This window comes from Diabrotica virgifera, chromosome 7, assembly GCF_917563875.1.
Source record: "Diabrotica virgifera virgifera chromosome 7, PGI_DIABVI_V3a".
NCBI classification, from domain to species: Eukaryota; Metazoa; Arthropoda; class Insecta; order Coleoptera; family Chrysomelidae; genus Diabrotica; species Diabrotica virgifera.
The window spans coordinates 121,284,518-121,307,680 of record NC_065449.1 but is presented as its reverse complement, the minus strand read 5'-3'; the positions used below and the strand labels follow the sequence as shown (position 1 = coordinate 121,307,680).

General features: G+C 31.8%; 1 protein-coding gene across 4 annotated transcripts in view; it reads right to left on the bottom strand.

Moving 5' to 3' along the window:
- The window catches only part of LOC114334919 (gamma-aminobutyric acid receptor subunit beta), a 609,053-nt gene that overhangs the window by 384,641 nt on the left and 201,249 nt on the right, over window positions 1-23,163 (bottom strand). The window contains exon 3 of one of the 4 annotated variants that reach the window (XM_050656321.1): window positions 18,570-18,637. The exons of the other annotated variants lie outside the window; for them this stretch is intronic. Coding sequence (XP_050512278.1) covers window positions 18,570-18,637 — 68 coding nt within the window. The remainder of the gene's footprint in view (window positions 1-18,569; window positions 18,638-23,163) is intronic. 4 annotated transcript variants of the gene reach the window in all.

Below are 23,163 nucleotides of genomic sequence, written 5' to 3'. Positions count from 1 at the left end.
AACTGAAAAAAAAATAAAAAATGACGATTTTCAAAGGTCAAAAACATAAGTAAAAAATATTAATTTTGAAATTTCGAAGTATATAAGTTCAAGTTCAAACCCTATGTTATCATTTCCCGATAAATAATTTGGGCATATTTCATTTCAAAACATTAATTTTTAGTTATTAATGACTTAATATGTCTATGAAAACGACACGTATTTAGGTACCTACATAAGATAGATAACGGATAAGTCTATTATCTACTAGTTACTCCCGTTATAAGGAGAAGCCGTTATAAATAACCATAAGTACCTACCTAACATTTTTAACGTAAAGTAATAAATTCTTTTCAAACTATACTCAAACTCAAATCGTATTTTTAATCATTTTATTTATTTTTTATAATAAGTAAAAATTTACTATCAAAAATGATAGTTAAATTTAAAATTTAGTTTACCTCTGACATATGTGTCAAACTCAAACGTAAACAACGTATATGCTTTGTTAATACATAAAATCTTTATAATTTATTATTATTATTTGAATATAACAACATTTCTTTAAATCCAAATAATAAATAAATAATATTTGCTTTATTTAAATTAAATAAGTGTATATATACATACAGTGCGCTGGAATAAGTGTTACCCCCCTTATTAACTTATTTATTTTTAGCACATAAGCAAAACGCTCGGACAGGTCAATTTTTAAAATAAACATAGTATAATATAGCATCAATGTTTCGAGCTTTACGCGATCCCTCTTCAGGTGACAGGCATAACTTTGATTTTTTTTAAATAGGAAAGTACATCATGTGACACCTCATTTAAAAGATTTTGAATTACTGGTTACAAAAATGTATAATACTTTAATCCTTTTTTAGAGCGTAGGGCCAAAATTTCGGTCGAATTATTTTTAAATGCATTCATTTTTTTCGAATCCTGAGAAAACTAATACGTATTTTTAAAAAAATTAAACGCAAAATGAAATATCACAGTATTATCGAGGATCTAAAGTATCTGAGAACTTCTATAATGAAAATTTAGTCTGATTTTTAATTTCAAACGTATCATTCAAAGGAAACTTTTTGTTTATTTTAAGGAGCTTTCAGCCCTCGGTAATAATGTAATCTTTCATTCTGAGTTTAAAGTTTGGAAAAATATTTATTAGTTTTCTCAGGATTCGAAAAACATAAATGCGTTTAAAATGAATTCGACCGAAATTTTGCACCTACGCTCTCAAAAAGTATTAACGTATTATACATTTTTGTAATCAGTATTTCAAAATCTTTTAAATGAAGTATCACATGATGTACTTTCCCATTAAAAAAATCAAAGTTATGCCTGCCACCTGAAGAGGGATGGCGTAAAGTTCGGAACATTGATGCTATAATATACTATGGATATTTTAAAAATCGACCTGTCCGAGCGTTTTGCTTATGTGCTAAAAATAAATAAGTTAATAAGGGGGTGGTAACACTTATTTCACCGCACTGTATATTATGATATTATACCGCAAGCTAACGTATCGCGTCACGAGTGAGAATGACGCTCTCGCGTCACATGTTTGAATGACGCCCAATACGACTTTACACCCGCCAAAATTCCATACCGAACGATAAGAAGTATTCACTTCAACCTATTCTTTTCTCTAATTCCATGGTTACCCTTGATTTTGTTACATGCTTCTTCAATTATTACACAAAGTTGGTTACAGTTTTGATTGGAGAAAGTGATGTCAAATACAAAAATTAAAAGGGAATATCTGGAGGTAGGCCAAAATTTTGGTTTTATTTTAAATCCCCATCGAACCCATATGTTTCCATAAGTGTTTTACAAAAGTGACAAACACTTATACTAAAATGAGCTATTTATATTAAAATAACCTCTACTTTATTATTGGACTGAGTCTCGGGTTGCTATTACCTGGAGGAGGGGGTGAAACTTTCTCCGGTTCTTCTGGGCGCTGAAAAAACATGCGTTCTAGAGATTTCCGGAAATGGATAAATCGACTTATTCTAAGCAACTTACTTCCGTTCTATAGGGTTTTTCGCTAAGTAAATACTTTTCGAGTTGTTTGCGAGGGAAAATGTTCATGTTTCAACAAAAAACACGTTTCCAGATGGTTTTAAAAGTTCGAAAATAACTCAAATAAGTATTTCAACGCAAGGATTCTTGAAAAAAAGGTAGTTTATAAAAACAAAAAAAATTATGTATTATTACATCCGTAATGAAGTCTGCAGACCCAGTAAAAGCAGAGTTGTAGCCCAGGAAAAGTAGGTTCTATAGTCCGTTGCACAATGCTCCAGTATACGAGTTCTGATATCTTCTAAAATATGTTATTGGTTTTATACTCATTTTTACTCATAACTCGGTTAGTAATTATGTTATAAAAGTAAAATGCTGCAAAACACCATTTTGTAGGTTTTTTAAGGCAATAAGACCAACTTTATTTTGAGCTCGAACGGCTTAGTTTTGATGTTAGAAATTTTATTAAAAATAAAAATAAAAAATTTGTAAACACTTTTCCGGTTAGTTTACTTCAAAAATTGCTTCGGTTTGTGCTTATTTCACGTTGAATATTTGATTTGGAATTTGACGAATAAAAACCTATTTTTAATGCTTTTGCTGGATCTCAACTTGAAAGTCTACAAACTCTTAAAAATTTGGTAAAATGATTTCTTGACACGTCAGAAAAAGTTTAAAGTATTTTTATCGAAAACATTAGGTACACGAGATAGGTTTCAAAGAAAAGCTCATTAAGGTTGGAAAATAATTTGTAGCTTTCAAATTTGTCATGAAACATGTCTTCTTCATAATTTCATCTTCTTCTTTCTCTTTTATAAGTAATTCAGCTTATTCATTGGCGGATTGACACCTATATGGAAGTTTGTCACTCCATCTTTTTCGCGGTCCGCCGATACTTCATATACCGATTGGTGATATATCTCTTCTTATTTTGACCACACGTGTCTCCTCTATTCTGCTTGTGTGGGTATTCCATTTTTATTTTTCATGCAGTGTACATTAGTTTATACACTGCACGTTACATTTGTCTCTAGTGTCTTCTTGTAATTCTTCTTAGCAATCTCATTTGTGCAGTTTCTAGCAGTCTTCGTGTGGTGTCTGCATCGGGTCTTGTTTATAATGCATATGTAATTATTATGATTCAGACCTATGTCTTAAATTTAAACGTAAAAAAATCAAACAAAAATACCCCGTCAAATAGCAACAAAGAACTGTTATATACATTGGTGAATTTCCCATCACATGCTTAATCATTGTACAAAGTTTGAATTTTTAGAGAGTCTTTTTAAAAAATACTTCTACCTCTTTTAGAAATAATTGTTTTTATTAAAGTAATACATCTAAATCAACATGGAACTTTCGACACCCTATGGGTTTGTAAAACTGCGTCGAACTTGATTTCTGAAAACTTCTGCTGAATAATTTGTTTCATTTTGAATATTGCATTAGGCTTAAGTACATATTTTGAATGTTTATTTATGGGAAATGAAATGGAAAACAAAATGTAATACAACAAAAGTAGAAAATAGATTTGTCGTATTACACTTTATTTTTTGATTAATATTTATAAATTAGTCAATATTGAATTACAATTACTTCCAAGATATCAATTTATTTGGTTTATCTTTATTATAATTCGGTATAGTACGAGATACCAATTTAAAATAATATTTATTTTTATATGTAGATAAAATGAAAACGTAAATTATTTATAACCCTAATCACAATTAACATTATAAATATAACGAATTAGCAAAAAGTCTTTATTATTTAATTGCTTTGTATTATCACATATATAGATGAATAATTTATCACTATTCGCAATTATGAAAATGGTTTTAATTCTAAATTTTAAATGTCTATTAATATAAATTTTTTTAATAGATCCTGATAGACTTTGACAATGAGGTAATGTTCAATCTTCAAATTCAAAATGTATACACCGTTCTTAGGCGTCAACGCCCTTCGGTAGGGATCTATGGGGGAGTTTCACCGAGCCGCAAGCCTTTATCCCTTGCCGTACTGCTCCCTCATAGGTCGATCAGATGCCCGCATATTTCAGTCTAAGCGCCAGATTCACATTTAGAATTTTATACTGACGCGTTAGCCTTTTTGTTTTTCCGATGGCCTCTGCTGGGCTTGAACGCATATACCTCACGGCGAAGTGAAGTGTGGGTCAGCCGCTAGTCGCACTGAGCTGTCCGATCGACCAAATTCAAAATAATGCTTTTAGTATAAATTTCACACTTTCTTCAATAATATTTCACACAGAAAAAACCTCCTGATAAAGTAACTGAATACTTTTAGAATTTAGAAAAAAATTATAATTTCTCTAGATGTAACCACTAACTATTATAAAACATAACATAACTATTATAAATTGACAATTATTAAGTGGAATTTCTTCATTAGGTACTTAGTATACAGTGCGTCCATAGGGATATAAAGTAACGCATACATTCATTATTTCATAAACCGGCTAATTTAAGGAAAAATAACGAAACAGGTCGATTTTTAAAAAATATTTCTACCTCTTTTAGAAATAATTGTTTTTATTAAAGTAATGCATCTAAATCAACATGGAACTATCGACACCCTATGGGTTTGTAAAACTGCGTCGAATTTGATTTCTGAAAACTTCTGCTGAATAATTTGTTTCATTTTGAATATTGCATTAGGCTTAAGTACATATTTTGAATTTTTATTTATGGGAAATGAAATGGAAAACAAAATGTAATACAACAAAAGTAGAAAATAGATTTGTCGTATTACACTTTATTTTTTGATTAATATTTATAAATTAGTCAATATTGAATTACAATTACTTCCAAGATATCAATTTATTTGGTTTATCTTTATTATAATTCGGTATAGTACGAGATACCAATTTAAAATAATATTTTTTTTATATGTAGATAAAATGAAAACGTAAATTATTTATAACCCTAATCACAATTAACATTATAAATATAACGAATTAGCAAAAAGTCTTTATTATTTAATTGCTTTGTATTATCACATATATAGATGAATAATTTATCACTATTCGCAATTATGAAAATGGTTTTAATTCTAAATTTTAAATGTATATTAATATAAATTTTTTTAATATATCCTGATAGACTTTGACAATGAGGTAATGTTCAATCTTCAAATTCAAAATGTATACACCGTTCTTAGGCGTCAACGCCCTTCGGTAGGGATCTATGGGGGAGTTTCACCGAGCCGCAAGCCTTTATCCCTTGCCGTACTGTTCCCTCATAGGTCGATCAGATGCCCGCATATTTCAGTCTAAGCACCACATTCACATTTAGAATTTTATACTGACGCGTTAGCCTTTTTGTTTTTCCGATGGCCTCTGCTGGGCTTGAACGCACATACCTCACGGCGAAGTGAAGTGTGGGTCAGCCGCTAGTCGCACTGAGCTATCCGATCGACCAAATTCAAAATAATGCTTTTAGTATAAATTTCACACTTTCTTCAATCATATTTCACACAGAAAAAACCTCCTGATAAAGTAACTGAATACTTTTAGAATTTAGAAAAAAATTATAATTTCTCTAGATGTAACCATTAACTATTATAAAATATAACATAACTATTATAAATTGACAATTATTAAGTGGGATTTCTTCATTAGGTACTTAGGATACAGTGCGTCCATAGGGATATAAAGTAACGCATACATTCATTATTTCATAAACCGGCTAATTTAAGGAAAAATAACGAAGCAGGTCGATTTTTATTTTTAAATTACAATTTTTTAGCATATGTATCATACTAGTGACGTCATCCGTCTGGGCTTGATGACGTAATCGATGATTTTTTTAAATGAGAATAGGTGTCATATGATAACTCGTTTGGAAGGGTATTCAATTCTCTATTCACTAATATAAACATTAACAAAATTACTTATACAGGGTGTTTTAAATTAATTGAGACAAAAAGAAAAATTTATGTAATCTATCTAGTTTAAAATACGTTTTACTGTTGACAGAAAACAGGAAAACATGTTTATTTGAAAAATAAATATTGCTTTTCGCTTAAATTCAATGTTAAAGCTACCGCCCACCAGCATCTTGGAAATTTGAATTACGTTTAAGCGGAAATCAATGTTTATTTTTTAAAGAAAATATTTTTATATGTTCTGACAGCAGTAAAATGTATTTAGAATTGAACAAATTGCTTACATTCATCTTTTTGTGTCAATTAATTTAATCTAAAAAATTGTTTTTTGGACAACCTGTATAAATAATTATGTTAATGTTTATATTAGTGAATAGAGAAGTAATACCCTTTCAAATGAGCTGTCACATGACCACTATTCCCATTTTAAAAAAATCATCGATTACGTCATCACGCCCAGATGGATGACGTCACTAGTATGATATATACGCCAAAAAATCGTATTTTAAAAATAAAAATCGAACTGTTTCGAGAATTTATTCTTAAAATCGCCGGTTTACGAAATAATGAATGTATGCGTTACTTTATGGACGCACTGTATATGTTAAGGTAAGAGTAAATAATTCGTAATGGTATACAATTACCAGAGTCTACGGTAAATGTGGGAAATTATTTTCAATTATCTACTTTTACCGGTAATTATATACAAGCATCAAGGACCAGCGGTAAAAGTAGAAAATGATGAAGTAAAAACAATAAATTAACAGCTACATAAACAGCAATTCAGACTATTATTGAAATGAATAATTAAAAACAAGAGACATTTTGTTTAACCAGAATTGAGTTTTTATGCCTGAATTCATAATACTGCTTTAATTACTTACTATTTCTTGTGACATGGCAAACACTCAACTTTCCATTTTTTACATTTACACTTCTTATCGATTTTACATTTACTTTTGCAAGCACATCGCTGATAGCCTGGCCCACCCGACAACGACGTTTTTCTAACATATTCGCGTCATGAAATGTTAGTTTTGGAACCACGTCTAGAGAAATGAATAATTATTCTTTGCAGATGGTATTTGGTAAATTGATTTCTGCCATGCAACTGTAGCAGTCGGCCTTCTTGAGTACTCAATTCGTTTAATTCATTTTGAACATTCATAATAACAGCCAAAATATTTCTAGAATCCCTTCGTGCCCTGTCAACATCTGGCGCTCTTAATTTTACCGTATCACCGACATTACCAGGGGAAAATTTCAGATTTGATATTTTTACTTCGCTTGCCTTATAAGATCTTTCTTTGCACGTGGCCGTTTAATTGCAACAGAATCTCGCCTCTCTGAAATTTTATTGGAAGATAGTTCTTCTAGAATCGCATTAGATTCTACTTGTTCCACCAACGCTTCCAAATCTTCTGGAAGTGGTGAAGTTTTCAAACCAATTTTGGCAGGAACCCCAAACATAGCTTCATACGGACTGCACTTGATGCCAGAATGGTAAGGTGGACCCTCTGACTACTTGCTTGTTTGGTTGCTTTCCAACCAGAAACTCATCATATTTTCGATGTATTGATTTGCACGTTCAACAGATACTTGTGACTGATTGTGTCTTGGCTTACTGTGTACTATCTTCAATTTTTTTCAGCTGAAGGACAGCAGCACAAATCTTCTATAAATTCTATAGGAGAATTCTCGTCCGTTATCGCTTTAAAGAACGATAGGAGCTTCAAAGGCACAAACTATGTCAAGAAGAACTAATGCAAACTCTTCTGCACGTTTGGTTTTCAACTCCGTAATTGTACAAATTTTATTGTCATCTTGGTAGACAAAAATTAATTTGAATTCATTATCTGCTTGGACTTACATAGGTACTTATTTTTTGAGAATTGAAGATTTTTTCTGGCATGTTTCACACAGATTCAAATAGATTGTTATGATTAATACAGTGATGTTCTTGTAGTTCCGTTGTAATTCTTTTAAAATTCTTGTTCTACCTCTATGCCCAATGGATTTATGTGCTTCGTCAATCAATTTAAAGATGTCTATTAAGCTAGAATAACCATTACACAAGGGAGCTATGAAACTTGCCCCATATTTTTTGCTATTTTATTGCTAATTTATTACGCAAATTAAAAATTTATTGCTTCATCCCCTTAGAGAAACAGGCGGCTATTCCAGCTTAATATTAAGCTAGAATAGCCAACATTCATATTTCCGGAACGAAAGTAGATAAACAGTCGCTTCCGGCGGCATATTTTATTGCTAATCAATTGCTGAAAGATTGGGTATAAAAGAATTTACAAAATCACCCCCTCCATCCCCTGTCGTTATCATCATTCCCCGGATTTCACAAAAAGTGAAAATAACCAGTTGAAAAACCTAAAACCAAGTGGGTATTTTTTGCTAATTAATTGCTGCAGCTCTATGCCAAAAATGAATTTTTTGCTTCATCCCCTAAGGAGAAAAAATGACTACTACGGTTTTATACTTAAACTACACTACCCAACACTCGTATTTCAGGAACGAAAGTAGATTGAGGGTGGCTTCCGGCGATATATTTTATTTCTAAATAATTGCAAAAATATAGGGCGTACAAGCATTTACATACTCACCCCCTCCAAACCCTACCGTTATTTTCATCCCTTGCATTTCAAAAAAAGTGAAAATAACCAGTTTAGAGATTTAAAACCAAGTGGCTATTTTTTTTCTAATTAATTGCCGCAGGCCTTCACCAAAAATGATTTTTTTGCTTCATCCTCTAACGAGCAACAACCGCTACTGCCATTTAATACTTAAGCTATAATACCCAACATTTATACTTATATTTCAGGAAGGAAAGCAGATAGAGGGTCGCTTCCGGCGGCATATTTTATTGCTAATCACCTGCTGAAATATGCGGTATACAAGAATTTATAAACTCACCCCCTCCATCCCCTACCGTTATCATCATTCCCCGAATTTCATAAAAAGTGAAAATAACCAGTTTAGAGACCTAAAACCAAGTGGGTATTTTTTGCTAATTAATTGCTGCAGGTCTACGCCAAATATGAATTTTTTGTCAAAGTTTTAAAGTTTTTAACCTGATAGAAATATTAAAAACATTGAAAAATATTAAAAATATTCCTAAAAGATATTCAATTGAAAACTTATTGAACCCTTTTCCTGGTAACACCTCCATTACTTCTAAAAATTGCAAGCCATATGGATGGTGAAGCGACGAAGACAAGAGGGAATTCAAAAAACTTACAATTCACGACCCCGTCTGTTCAGCTGGTAAATTCCAACGGAAAATGGACCTAGTCACTCAAAGGAGTAAAATCAATATAAAATGAAATAAAATGTATACCATTTTTATTCAGTTGCAATCCGAAGGCACAACTGTCTTATTTTTCACTTAAAACAGAGAGCGGAAGCCAGCACTCTCAATCGGTGATTTTTAATATTTTTCAATATTTTTAATAGTCCTATTAGGTTGAAAACTTTAAAACTTTCACTTTCAGTTACCAGATGTCGTTAGACACCTACTCCATAAACGTCAGTTGCAATGCGGGGATAAGCTCTCGGAGATTGGTAACTTCGGGCAGAGAGCAGCAGGCGTACGGCTCTCTTCTTATGACTCCAAATATAGTCGAAAATCGTCGATATAGACTGCTGGCTTGCGCTCTCTGTTCTAAGTGAAAAATAAGACAGTTTTGCCTTCGCATTGCAACTGAATAAAAATGGTGTACATTTTATTTTATGAATTTTTTGCTTCGTCCCCTAACCAGCAACAATAGCTACTGCAGTTTTTAACAGGTTGACTGCCACAAAAAAATGTTTAAAAAAGTCCCTGGTGCTAAGTTGAAAAAAGTTCATCTGGCAACCAACTGAAATACTTGCATTACTAATGTTTCACTAATTTTGTTTATTAGTCCCGATTTCTGGAAAAATATGTCAGCGGTCAAATACGACCGCCGGGGCGAGGGCGGCATACTTATTCCCGTGGTGCCAAGCGGTCGGTCGGGCGGTCGTTCTGTTCATGATGAGACTTGTTGTGCATTATTCCGCTGAGTGGTTGATTTGACTAATATTTTATCAGTAATGTTTCATTGTTAGTAAGACAAAGTGCATAGTTATATAATAGTAAAGTAGTAACTTACTGTGGTACTTGTGAAGGCCAACCACACCTTTGTTTAGATTGTTTCAACAAACATTTCAAATAAGTGATAATTTTAATTTCTTTCATGTTCTTATTTACCTTTTGTATGTTATTTAGATTAGAATGAATAGTTTTTACATTTTTATATTTTTTACTCAAAATAAAGACATGTCAAAATTTCGATATCATTTCAGTCTCCCCTATTCTGCCAAAATAAAAACTGATATGTATATGTGACGGCTGTATGCCATAGCGGTCGAATACTGCAATAATTCAGCTTCTCTACACACCCTCTGGCAAAACAGGAATTATATCACAGACCACATCAAATCGGTCGTATACGACCGCCGTGGCATGTAGTAGATACTTATTGAACTGGCGGTCGTATACGACCGCCTGGCAGTCAATCTGTTAAGCTGCAGTACCTAACACTCATATTTCGTTGATAATTTTCTTAAATGCGCATTAAGAATATCTGTACAGTTCAACATTGGTTTTTATAGAGTTTTTATACCGTTCCATAAGAGCCCATGTTAAATTGTCGATTTCCATTATTACATATCTGTAGCATGTGACCCAATGCCCAAATTTTTGTACATCGTATTTTAATAACTAAAGGGTAGTATGTCTGTATTGGCAGATTCTCTAAAATCTGTAGATTGAAAATAAAGTATAAAACGTTCTTAAAAAACGAATATTCTAAGAGATTTGGCCATAATTTGTGGATAGATGCGTGCTAATAATAAGCTGTGAAATAATTTAAGCATAGGTACCAAAAAATTAACGCAAGCTTAGTTTATTTAATTTTAATTGGATATATTATCTTTAATGTACATTAATAACTGGGCTCTATTTTTCCGTTTCGATATGTCTTTAAAGAGGTTATTTTTACTTTTTGTGAAATCCAGAGAATGATGATAACGGTAGGGGTTGAAGGAGGTGAGTTTGTAATTTCTTGTATAGGTAGTCGATATTTCAGCAATTAATTAGCAATAAAATATGCCTCCGGAAGCGACCCTCTATCTACTTTCCTTCCTGAAATATGAGTGTTAGGTATTGTAGTTTAGGCATTAAAACGTAGTAGCCGTTGCTGCTCGTTAGGGGATTAAGCAAAAAATAAATTTTTGGCGTAGACCTGGAGCAATTAATTATCAAAAAGTACCCACTTGGTTTTAGGTCTTTAAAATGGTTATTTTCACTTTTTGTGAAATCCGGGGAATGATAATAACGGTAGGGGTTGGAGGGGGTGGGTTTGTAAATTCTTGTATACCACATATTTCAGTAATTATTTAGCAATAAAATATGCCGCCGGAAGCCACCCTCTATCTGCTTACGTTCCTGAAATATAAGTGTTGGGTATTATAGCTTAAGTATTAAACCGCAGTAGCCGTTGCTGCTCGTTAGGGGATGAAGCAAAAAATAAATTTTTGGCGTAGACCTGGAGCAATTAATTAGCAAAAAGTACCCACTTGGTTTTAGGACTTTTAAAATGGTTATTTTCACTTTTTGTGAAATCCGGGGAATGATAATAACGGTAGGGGTTGGAGGAGGTGGGTTTGTAAATTCTTGTATACCACATATTTCAGCAATTATTTAGCAATAAAATATGCCGCCGGAAGCCACCCTCTATCTGCTTTCGTTCCTGAAATATAAGTGTTGGGTATTATAGCAGCAACTAATTAGCAAAAAATACCCACGTGGTTTTAGATCTTTAAAATGGATATTTTCACTATTTGTGAAATCCGGGGAATGATGATAACGGTAGGGGATGGAGGGGGTAAGTGTGTAAATTCTTGTATACCGCATATTTTAGCAGGTAATCAGCAATAAAATATGCCACCGGAAGCGACCCCCTATCTGCTTTCGTTCCTGAAAAATAAGTGTTGAATTAAAGAATGTCCCGTTTAGTTTCTAAGATAATGCACTAATTTTAATTTTAGGATTTTAGGTTAAGTTTTTAAAAATTGTTAGGTCTTTTAAATAATTTTTTGTTTAGAGAATTTTTCAGCGTCAGTATCAGAATATTTTTCCGAGTACCTAGGTAATTGGTTTGTTCGGGTTATCTGTGCTTTCGTGACTCATCAAATTATCTTTTTAAAGTGATAAGTACTATATTGTCAAGTATCAACTATAAATCTCTATTCAGTATTTCATGTTTTCGTTGGTAATTATTTATTTAATAAATATAGTTTGTCCTTTAGTCTTTGCACATTTGTTGTATAGTTCAAGAATTATCTTTAAATTATGCCAATTACCTACTCCCAGGACCGAAAACCATAAAGTTAGGCAGGTTGTCTGTCCATAATACAATACGTTATATCAAGAGAGCAATATTTTTATTAATGGTGAGTAGTACTGGGAATTTCGAGTTTTGATAGTTAGTAGGCACATGCTTGTACATATATAGGTACGTAGGTAGGTACAAATGTGCTTACTACGTACACAAGGTACGTATGTTATAAGCTAGTAAAGAGAACAATATCCTAAATTTTACATGATTACTAGGTATTGAAATAATTTACCCGAAATTTACATCCAAATTCTCAGTTCGGCTATGTATTTTTTTCTTAAAACTTATATTTAATTTAATAAACTATTCGCTATGACGCACTACCGCAATTATTATGTTTTGTTAATGTTTAAAATTCTCGTACATTGCTTGCTATTAATCATCAGCGCACCTGATGTTATCCTTAGTGGTTCCGCTAATATTGATTCCACCTTGGACCTTGTCTAATGCTTCTCTAAATACAAATTCCGCATGCTTCCGTATAATGGAAACATTGTAGGTATATTGACGATATTTTATGACTTTTAACGATGACGATGATTTAATGACTTAGGATTGCACATAACCTATTCTCAATGATGCTCAGTTCTGGATACTCATAGCTTTGAACTCCATAAAATATTTTCACATGCTCGTGGTTTTTTTAAAAAAAGTAACATAACCTCGACTTTAGAAGTCAAGTTTAGCCCTTAACTACTGACATGGATGTTTCAGACCGTAGACACTGACATGCGGTTTGTCATACCGTTGCCTATTCTCATTTGTTTTCAATATGAATTTGTCTTATATCACTGTATGTGTTTTTTTAGTGAAGAACTATGGAGTGAATTTAAAAATCAAGTTAACGAAATCTCCACAAAAAAATGATTATAGAAAAAACTTAATCAAGAAAAATAAATGAATGACAGACGACATCTTGAAATTGATGGAACAACGACGACTGATCAAATCTAATGAAACAGAATATAGACACCTGCAGAGAAGAATAAAAAAGGAGATCAAATTAGCCAAAGAAAAATGGATGAGAGAAAGGTGCGACGAAATGGAGGATGTGATATCTAGACACGACTTATTTAATGTGCACAAAAAACTAAAAGAAATAAGTAACATATTTAAAAAACGAGTTCCCTCTGTGCTCGTTGACAACAATAACAAAATTATTGCAAATGAGCACGAAATAAGAAAAGAATGGCAACTGTATACTCGTATATCAGAATTGTTTGAAGATGACAGGAATAATATTGCCAAATTCTACCAAAACTCTACTGACGGCCCAGAAATTATGAAATGCGAAGTAGAACACGCTATAAATAGTGCTAAAATTAGAAAAGCTTGTGGTCCAGATGATACACCAACTGAGTTGCTGAAACTAATAGAGGATGCTAACATAAAAGTAGTAGTAAGACTTTTTAATTCAATATATAACACCGAAGTGATTCCCACAGATTGGCTCAAATCCATCTTTGTCGCAATACCTAAAAAACACAATGCGAGAAAATGCTCAGAATATCGATTAATTAGCCTAATGAGCCACACTCTTAAGATTTTCCTAAGAATACTTCACAACAGAATTAGACGCAAATGCGAAGAAGATCTCGAAGATACCCAATTTGGGTTTAGAAATGCTATGGGTACCAGGGATGCACTTTTTGCGCTTAACATCCTATTACAAAAATACCGTGATCAAAGAAAAGATGTATTTGCATGTTTCGTGGACTTCGAAAAGGCATTCGATAAAGTAAAGCATATAAAATTAATGCAAATACTGAAAAATATCGGAATAGATGACAAAGATATTCGTGTCATTAAAAATGTGTACTGGAATCAAACTGCTATGGTCAAAATTGGAGATAACTACACCGATGAAATCTCCGTACAACGAGGAGTCAGACATGGTTGAATTTTGTCACCAACATTGTTTAATGTTTACTCGGACCAGTTATTTAAAAAGGCACTTGAGAGACAGCCATATGGAATAAAAATCAACGGAGAACTACTTAATGTAATAAGATATGCAGACGATACAGTAATTCTGTCAGATAATATTGAAGGTCTCCAAATTCTGCTTGATCGTATTCACGAGGTAGGAGAGGAAATGGGCATTAAGATAAACTCAAACAAAACCAAATTTTTAGTGTTTAGTCGTGACCCACATACCGATGCAAAGCTTCAATTAAGCGGAGTCCAAGTTGAGAAAGTTCACAAAATTACATATTTGGGAACTGTGATAACAGACCAACTAGATCCAGACATAGAAATAAAACGTAGAATAGCAATGACTAAAACTACTTTTATGAAAATGAAGTCATTTCTTTGCAATAATCATCTCAGTTTAGAACTAAGACAAAGAATGGTCAAGTGCTATGTTTGGTCCGTACTTTTGTATAGTGCAGAAGTGTGGACGCTAAAAGTATCGATCATGAACAGAATTGAAGCATTGGAGATGTGGATTTATAGACGGATGCTGAAGATACCCTGGACAACAAGAAAAACTAATGAAGAAATACTAAGGAAGGTCAACAAAGATAGAGAACTGCTAAAGACTGTTAAACATCGAAAAATGTCTTATCTGGGACATATAGTGAGGGGAAGTCGATATAAAATATTACAACTGATCATTAAAGGCAAAATAGAGGGCCGTAGAGGTGTAGGAAGAAAACAAGTTTCTTGGTTAAAAAACATTCGTGAATGGACTCAGATATCAAATGCAGGACAATTATTCCATATTGCAGAAGATCGAGAAGCCTTCGCAATGGTGATCGCCAACGTCGGATAATTCTGATATGGCACGTGAAGAAGAAGCTGTGTTTTTTTACATCAACAATGGAATGATTCTTTACATTGCTGTAGAATAAAATACTGCTCCCAATAAAATAAACTTTATTTTTTCAAGAAAATTATGAACGCATGCATAATATTAAAAAATGGTGGAGGTTCTTGCAAAATCCTTGATTAAAAAAACTACCTAAAAGGTACCTAAAAAATAGTAAAATAATGTTGGAAGCACCTGAAAATAGAACAACTGGATGAACTTGCTGCCATACTAATAGCGAAATAATACTGAATGGACTGTTTTTAACTGTAGAAACATAAACACTTACATGCGGTACGTGATACCGCAGAAAAACTTTACATCAACGTAGGTCAAAGACTAAATATACTGAACTGCAGAAGTTGGGAATAGGTACAATTACACACCACTTGATGGTAAACATATTTATGGTTTTCCAAGAATCTTTTATAAAAAACAATTATTACAACAAAATATATTTTCGGCGGGGTATGGCATACCGCATGTCAGTTAAATTAAGGGATAAGTTAGTTAATGATTCCACTAACGGCGTAGGTATTAGATGGTCACCTGATCAAGACTATTTCTCTTCTAAGTCGCCTGATTATGAAGAGGCATCTCCCTTAACAAAAAGGAACGTCCAATATACTTGGACGTTGCACGTCATCCGCGTCATAGCCCGTGACGTCACATGATACAAACACGAAATATTTAGGCGGTAGGTTTGTCCTTTTTAGAATCATTTAGCCGAGTACACGCCAATTACAGCCACTAGACGTATTTTATTATATACAAGTAGAAATAATATTGGAAGATTTCTATTAATGTACATTTAAAGAAACATACTCTAACTTGTTTCATTTAATTTGTATGAGTGGAATATAAAGCGTTTTTATAAAGCACACTTGTTCGGATTACACTCTAACTGCGATCGAACAAAGGTGACGTTTTGATATAAACTGGTAACATTGATTTGACAGTGGCGGTGATGACACTTCATATTTGTTTTTATTCTTTACTGTAAGTATTTGTTTTACTATATTTACTGTTTTTATTATTTATTTTAACGTAAAATTTTAACTTAATTCTTGTGTTCGATTTCTAAAGTTTTTATTTATTTACATTGAATATTAATTTGTTTTTCTGTATAATCCACTTCCGCAAAAATTATGTACCCCCTCCGTGGCTCAGTGGTAAGAGCGCCTGCCTTTGGATCGAAAAAATCCGAAAGGTTGTGGGTTCGAATCTCACCAGGGTCAGAAATTTTTCATTTATTATAAACTAATAAATGAATATAGTTTCTGTCCTTGTGGGATCGGTAATCACCGGAGGGACCGCAGATGTTCGGATACAATTAGCGTCTCTTTGCAAAGACAATGACGTAGACTTTGCAAAGTAACAAGACACTTACTCAACACACACTACACATGACAATAGGTACCTAACTGTTCAAAATTACCGTACCTACCATGCCAATGGCCATTAGTTGTCGAGGCATAAGCTAAATAAAAAAAATATGTGATATATTTGTATTAAAATGAATTCAAGAATTTTTGTAATTGGGCAACAATGTCAACTTAGATCTCTGACGTAGATAATGACGTGCAACGGTAAGTATATTGAATGGACTGTATTGATATATGTTTAACGTAGATATTTATGATCCCTTAGAATTACTCATATTTGAGTTGTTTAACTCATGTTTTTCATGATATCTATCCAACTTGGATATATCTGAAAGTCATTCAGGTCAATAAAGAAAATTGCTCTGTTACCATTTAGCCAATAGTGACGCTTTCTGCCAAATGTGTAACATGTTTTATATACAAGATATCTAATTTTTATCGCTTTATTTTTAATCAAAGGAAAATCCTTGATGCCCTGGCCCAGTGGCGTAATTCTTCTCACGCTCCCCCAGTATGTTCAATTTTTCACATGCAAAAATATTATATTTTTTAAATACCGTATTAAACCCATAATGAAAATCCTTAATTTTAAATAATTCCTAAGCCAACCCTAGTTTCTAGTACCTAGTTTCATTCCTACCTAGTTTTTTCCCTATCCAAGTACAGATTTTGTTGAGACATTTGTGAACTTAAAGGCGAACATTCTACCTTTTTTGTGTTGCCCGACGAAAGGCTAACGACCTCTCTTGATTGTCGATCACCGTTGAAGACAGTTGTCTTCTCTGGCTTCTCCGTTTGAAGGCAATTAACACGTGGTAAAGTAGCGCAATTTTCTCTCTTTGATAGATAACACGGTAAATGCCGTGGATCGTTCTCTGGGTCCAACTATCGCTTGATAAACGCTTTTTCTCTGTGTTTAATAATGTAACACGCTAAAATGATATAGTCAAACCGCTAGTCCGCTAAAAACAATTAAGCTTCTTACGAAAAGCAACCGCGTGTGAAAGCAGCGTAAGTGTCGTTGGTCAATACGCGAGTGAACAGTGACTTGGGTAAGATTTTTTATAAACTCAATTAGATTTTGTCTGTATATCATAATCTCCCTGCATAAGTCTACCTTAAACCAAAATCTATTACAGTCCACACAACTCTGAAAGTATATTAATAATTTCACATATGTACATGCCTCTACTGTACAACTAATTATGATTTTTTATTATTTAATGGAATAGACATTAGTCATTCAGTAATTATGATTTAATATAATAACTCAGCCTTTATAATACTGAAAATTAATATTCTTGTATTAATAAGTAAAGGTTCTAGTATCTAACTGCTTTTGCCTTCTCTAGGATGAGGGTTGAAAAAAGTGTCGAAAAAAGCACATTAAAATATTTAAGTGTAAATTTCTAGAAAACAGATAATTTTGTTCCTGTTTGCAGATTTAGACTCCAATTGAAATATATTTGGATGGTCTACCGAATTTATTGTATTTCAGTTCGACCTTAATTTAAAATAAAAATAAATAAAAAAACGAAAAGTACTGCTAATACTTTCAGTTGCAATTTTTTTTGAGTACTTACTGTACAATATTGTTTATATTTTAATATTTACTAGCTCATTTCTTAATATGCTATTGTTCATACATTACATAAAAATATAATGAACAACAAATACGTTATTGTTGTTACAGTTATTTTTCTGCATTATTAAATTCATTTTAAATTTTATCAATTACTTGCTAATACTTTCAAACTTGTAAAATATCTTGGAAATAATTTAAGTGTTACCTAGGTTTATAAATATTGCTATAATGATGATTGATAAAAAAATTTAAATTATGATGGTTTTTGCTTGCAGGTGCCAATTTATATTTGATCTATCTTTAAATTTAACTAATAGAAGTTAATTTAACTCGATCTTATATTTCTATATTAAAACCAACTTTTCTGATTAGTAAATAAAGTGCTCTTTAGTCATTTAATCTCACAAATACTTTACATGAGTTGTATGAGTATCTACCATTTTGACTTCTGAAAGCGAACTGATGCTCAAAACGTACATTGTGACTCCGACTACCACTGGAGGACCTGAAATTTACCCCGTCAGAAATCGATCTATTCTTTTATATATTATAGTTTTTATAGTTTTCATCTATAACAAAAATTTGGACACAAAATTAGCTTTCTAGAATATATAACTGGCTGGCTGGTAATATTCATGCAAACAAAAATTAGAACGGTTTTTTAAGAACTCCAAATCAACCATTATAGTGGTTGCGTCGCATCATTTCGTTAAATTTCTATAGTAGTAAAGTAGTATATACATAGCAATAACCGACAAATTCATGATATTGTCCATATAATTAATTATTGATTACCTTGTTAATGTTATTGGGAATATGGGAATGCGTATAAATGATATACTAAATTTTTTAGACCCTTAGCAAAAATCTTTTCTGCGCGAAAAGAAAACAAAGAAAATTTATTAAAGAGAATTTATGTATTTGCTAATTATAAGGAGATAACTATTTCATGATATATGATATAGCCTTTAGTTTTAACTAATTTTATTATGTTTTTATTATAGCAGCTTTGCATCTTCTTGTAAATTGAGCAAAAATTTTTCGGATGTCACGAGAAAAATGGAGAAAGTAATGTTGGGTCCAAATTTTTATTTATAAAAATAAATATATAGATATATATCAGTTTACATTATAGAATTGTTTTTAAGCATAATTTAAAATATTTATCTCACTTTTATAAATAATTGGATGATTTTATCTTTATAGTTTTTTATTTTTCGCTATATATTTTTAAAAAGAATCCCCATCTTGTGATATAGCAGCCTCTTCAAAATGATACTTTTTACAAAAACATACACTAAAAGGTGTCCCAAACAACTTACCAGAGTCAACAATAGTTTTCACAACCTTGTTTTCTAATAAGTTAGACGAAATCTCTTCCATACTTACACATACCCATAAGAACAGTAGATAGAAAGTCAACTCGTTGGAAAGTTCAACTGTTAAATTTAGTTAAATATCCTGGATTATTTTAATTATTTACACATAATATGGTAAATAGCGAGACACGAGAATCTATTATGGTAACGGCCAAAATTTTAACATTTTTTTTATTCCATTATCTGTATGAATGAAGAGTAAATATTAAACCAAATTATACAGGTTGGCTCAAAAACAGTAGCATACTAAATATGTTTTTTCTTACGGAACGACTTATACTTTATAATTTTTCAATTGTTCGTCTTATACTAATTAAACTTTACCTTTGCTATACATAGATACTGTATCTTGGCAAATATTTTGATTTTTCGTAAACTAGATGTCTTAAGGACTGATTTATCAGAGACTGACAATTTCATGTGAAAGTAGGATTGTACCAGGGCTCGTGCTTAGACTTTAGTTATTCTCGTTAGTATTGGATCAGATATCAGCGCAACTACATACAGGGTAATATTACCTGGTGCTTTATGTAAGCTGATTATGGATGGATGAATTGGAAGGAAGCGAGTGATGTGTTGTGTGATAGAAAAATTACAATGAATGCGAAGGGAAAATTGTATCAAGTAGCCACAAGACGAGCTTCATAGTCGAGACAATAATCATCTATTACGAACAATTATTGTTGATCTGCTGGCCACAATTGTTTCGGGGACGAGTAGGAAAAGAACACCAAAGAAGACCTGTGTCAGACACGTCGGTAGGACATGTCGGTAAATGGAAGTGATATTGGTATGACTAATGGTAGAAACTTATAAAGAAATGTAATTTGGTGAGTCAGTTACTTCGTTGATTTAATGAAGACATTTCGCTTTATATTTCTAAAGCTTCATCAGTTGAAAAACAATTTGTAGTTTATTTTTGGTATTACATAAACTGTAAAGTTACTCAACATACAGAACTAACTTAACGAAGAAAATAATAAAAACCGTGATTAACCAAAAAGAAACTTTTTTAGCCCTAAACCTAATTTTGGACGTACAAACTAACAACGCAATAAAATATAGGTTGTAACAGATGTAAGAAAAAACCATAAGTATAATACGTTCTGCTTTTGAGCCAGGTTGTATATTATATAGGTAATCATTTTGTTAGCTCACTTTATATACTTTATACACTTAATAATAAAATACAATTTTAAATGTCTTCCATTCAAAGTATCAGAATTAATTTTTTTTAGAATTAGGTATTAAATTAATAAAAAGAAATATACAACGTGTTAGATCATGAAACAATTATCTATTCGCTTACCTTTTTAAACGCTTTTTTTTTTAAATAGCACAAAATGTATTTTAGGCTCTTTTACTCATAAATCTTTATATCACAAAAATCGTTTAAAATAACTCAAAAACTTTTTATCAAATACTAAATTACACACTCGTTCTCGGTATTAAAGTCTTTTGAAATTAATAGTAATTTAATAATTTAGAGAATTAATAATGCATAATAGTACGTTCTTTAAAGGTAAAATATTGCAAAACCTCTAAATTTTAAAGAACCGCTTGGATTGACATGAAATTTGGCATACACATAGCTAACAAGTCAAAGACAAAAAGTGATATTGTGCCGATGTGTGCTTTTGCCCTAGGGGTGAGTTTCGCTTCCTTTTGGGGGTGAAAAATATATGTTCGAAATAAGTCCGGAAATGGATAAAATGACTAATTTTAAGCAACTTTTGTTCCATAAAGTTTTTCACCAAGTTAATACTTTTCGAGTTATTTGCGAGTGAATATGTTAATTTTTCTACAAAATAACCACGTTTTCAGATGGTTTTTCGCAAATAACTCAAAAAGTAATTATTTGGTCAAAAAAAATTCTGATCAAAAATATAGCACGTAAGAAAGTGAAAAACGTGGTGTTTATATTAGGTCACTACACCTAGTAGAACTAGAGTTATAGCTAATGAAAATAGGTTCATATTCGTCAAATTCCGAATCGAATATTTTAACGTGCCATAACCAAAAAACGAAGCAGTTTTTTGGAGAAAACTCATTTTAACTTTTTTATAGTGTTTAAAAAAATGCTTATTTGTGCTTTAAAAAAAATTTAGCAACAAAAGTAAACAAGTTACGCTCAAAAAAAGTTGGTCCTTCTTTTTTGGTAAAAAATCGGGAAAATCACGCCCTAATTGGCATTTCAAATGAACTTAATTGTTACCACTTCACGAGTTTTTTACTCGCGTATGTATTGATCATATGATCTGTAAGTTTCATCGGTTCAAAAATTTTTATTTTTGAAAGAGCTGTAGTTAAAAGGGCTTGAACGAGTCATTTATCACGAGTGTATGCGAATTTCGAAACACCGAATCTTAACCAAGTTTTGTCTTACAGAAAAACAAAAAATATTCAGAAGAGTAAAGCCAACTTTTTCTATTATTTAAAATTTTTGGTATCTCTAACAATTTTTAAGTTATTCTAAAAAAAGCATTTTTTTCAAAATTAAAATTTTTAAAAATTTTATTTTAAAACCAAATTTTTTCAAAAATAAGCACTTTAAATGGATGAAACTTACAGATCGTATAAACACAACATAAGTAAAGTAACTTGTGAAGCGGTAACGATTAATTTCATTTAAGTTGCTAATTGGGGGTGATCTTCCTGATTTTTTTTTGACAAAATAAAAGGGACCAACTTAATTTTGAGCGTAACTTGCTTACATTTGATGCTAGAAACTCTTTTTATAAAAACAGAAATAAAGCTTTTTTTAAACACTTTAAAAAGTTGAAATGTGTTTTTCCCAAGAATGCTTCATTATTTGAATATTTCACATTGAATTATTCTATTTGGAATTTTTCGAATATAAACTTATTTTTCATTAGCTATAACTCTCCTTTTACTAGGTATAGAGACCTAATATATACACCGTTTTCTTCGCCTTTTTATAGGCTATAGTTTTGCTAAGAATATTTTTTTGACAAAATGCTTAGGTTTTGAGTTATATGCGAAAAACCGTCTAAAAACGTGGTTATTTTGTTGAAAAATGAACATATTCACTTGCAAATAACTCGAAAAGTATTGATTTGGTGAAAAAACTCTAGAGAACAAAAGTTGCTTAAAATTAGTCATTTTATCCATTTCGGAACTTATCTTGGACATATATTTTTTCACCCCGAGATGGGGTGAAACTCACCCCCAGGGCAAAAGCACACATCGGCACCATATCACTTTTTTTATTTGACATGTTAGCTATGCGTATGCCAAATTTCATGTCAATCCAAGCGGTTCTTTAAAATATACAGTAAAAACCGTGAAAGAATGTACTATAATGCATAGTGCTAAATTCATTTAATTTGTGATTGATGAAAAGCGTAATTTTATACAATCATTCATCAATTCACAATTATTAAGTAGTGCAAAAGCTCCCAAGGCAGTGACATAATATTGGTGCTCTGTACAACACGTGTTTTATAAAACAATTTTGCTCCATGTTGGAATAAGGTGGTTGATATGTGTTTATTAGGAACATTGGTATATTGCCAAAAACCAGTAAAAATAAATCTAAAGCTGATTTTATAAACATAAAAAACATATTACATAATCAAGGAGTTATTGATTTATCAAAAAATTCTCTCTTCTATGTGTAACCTTCAACATT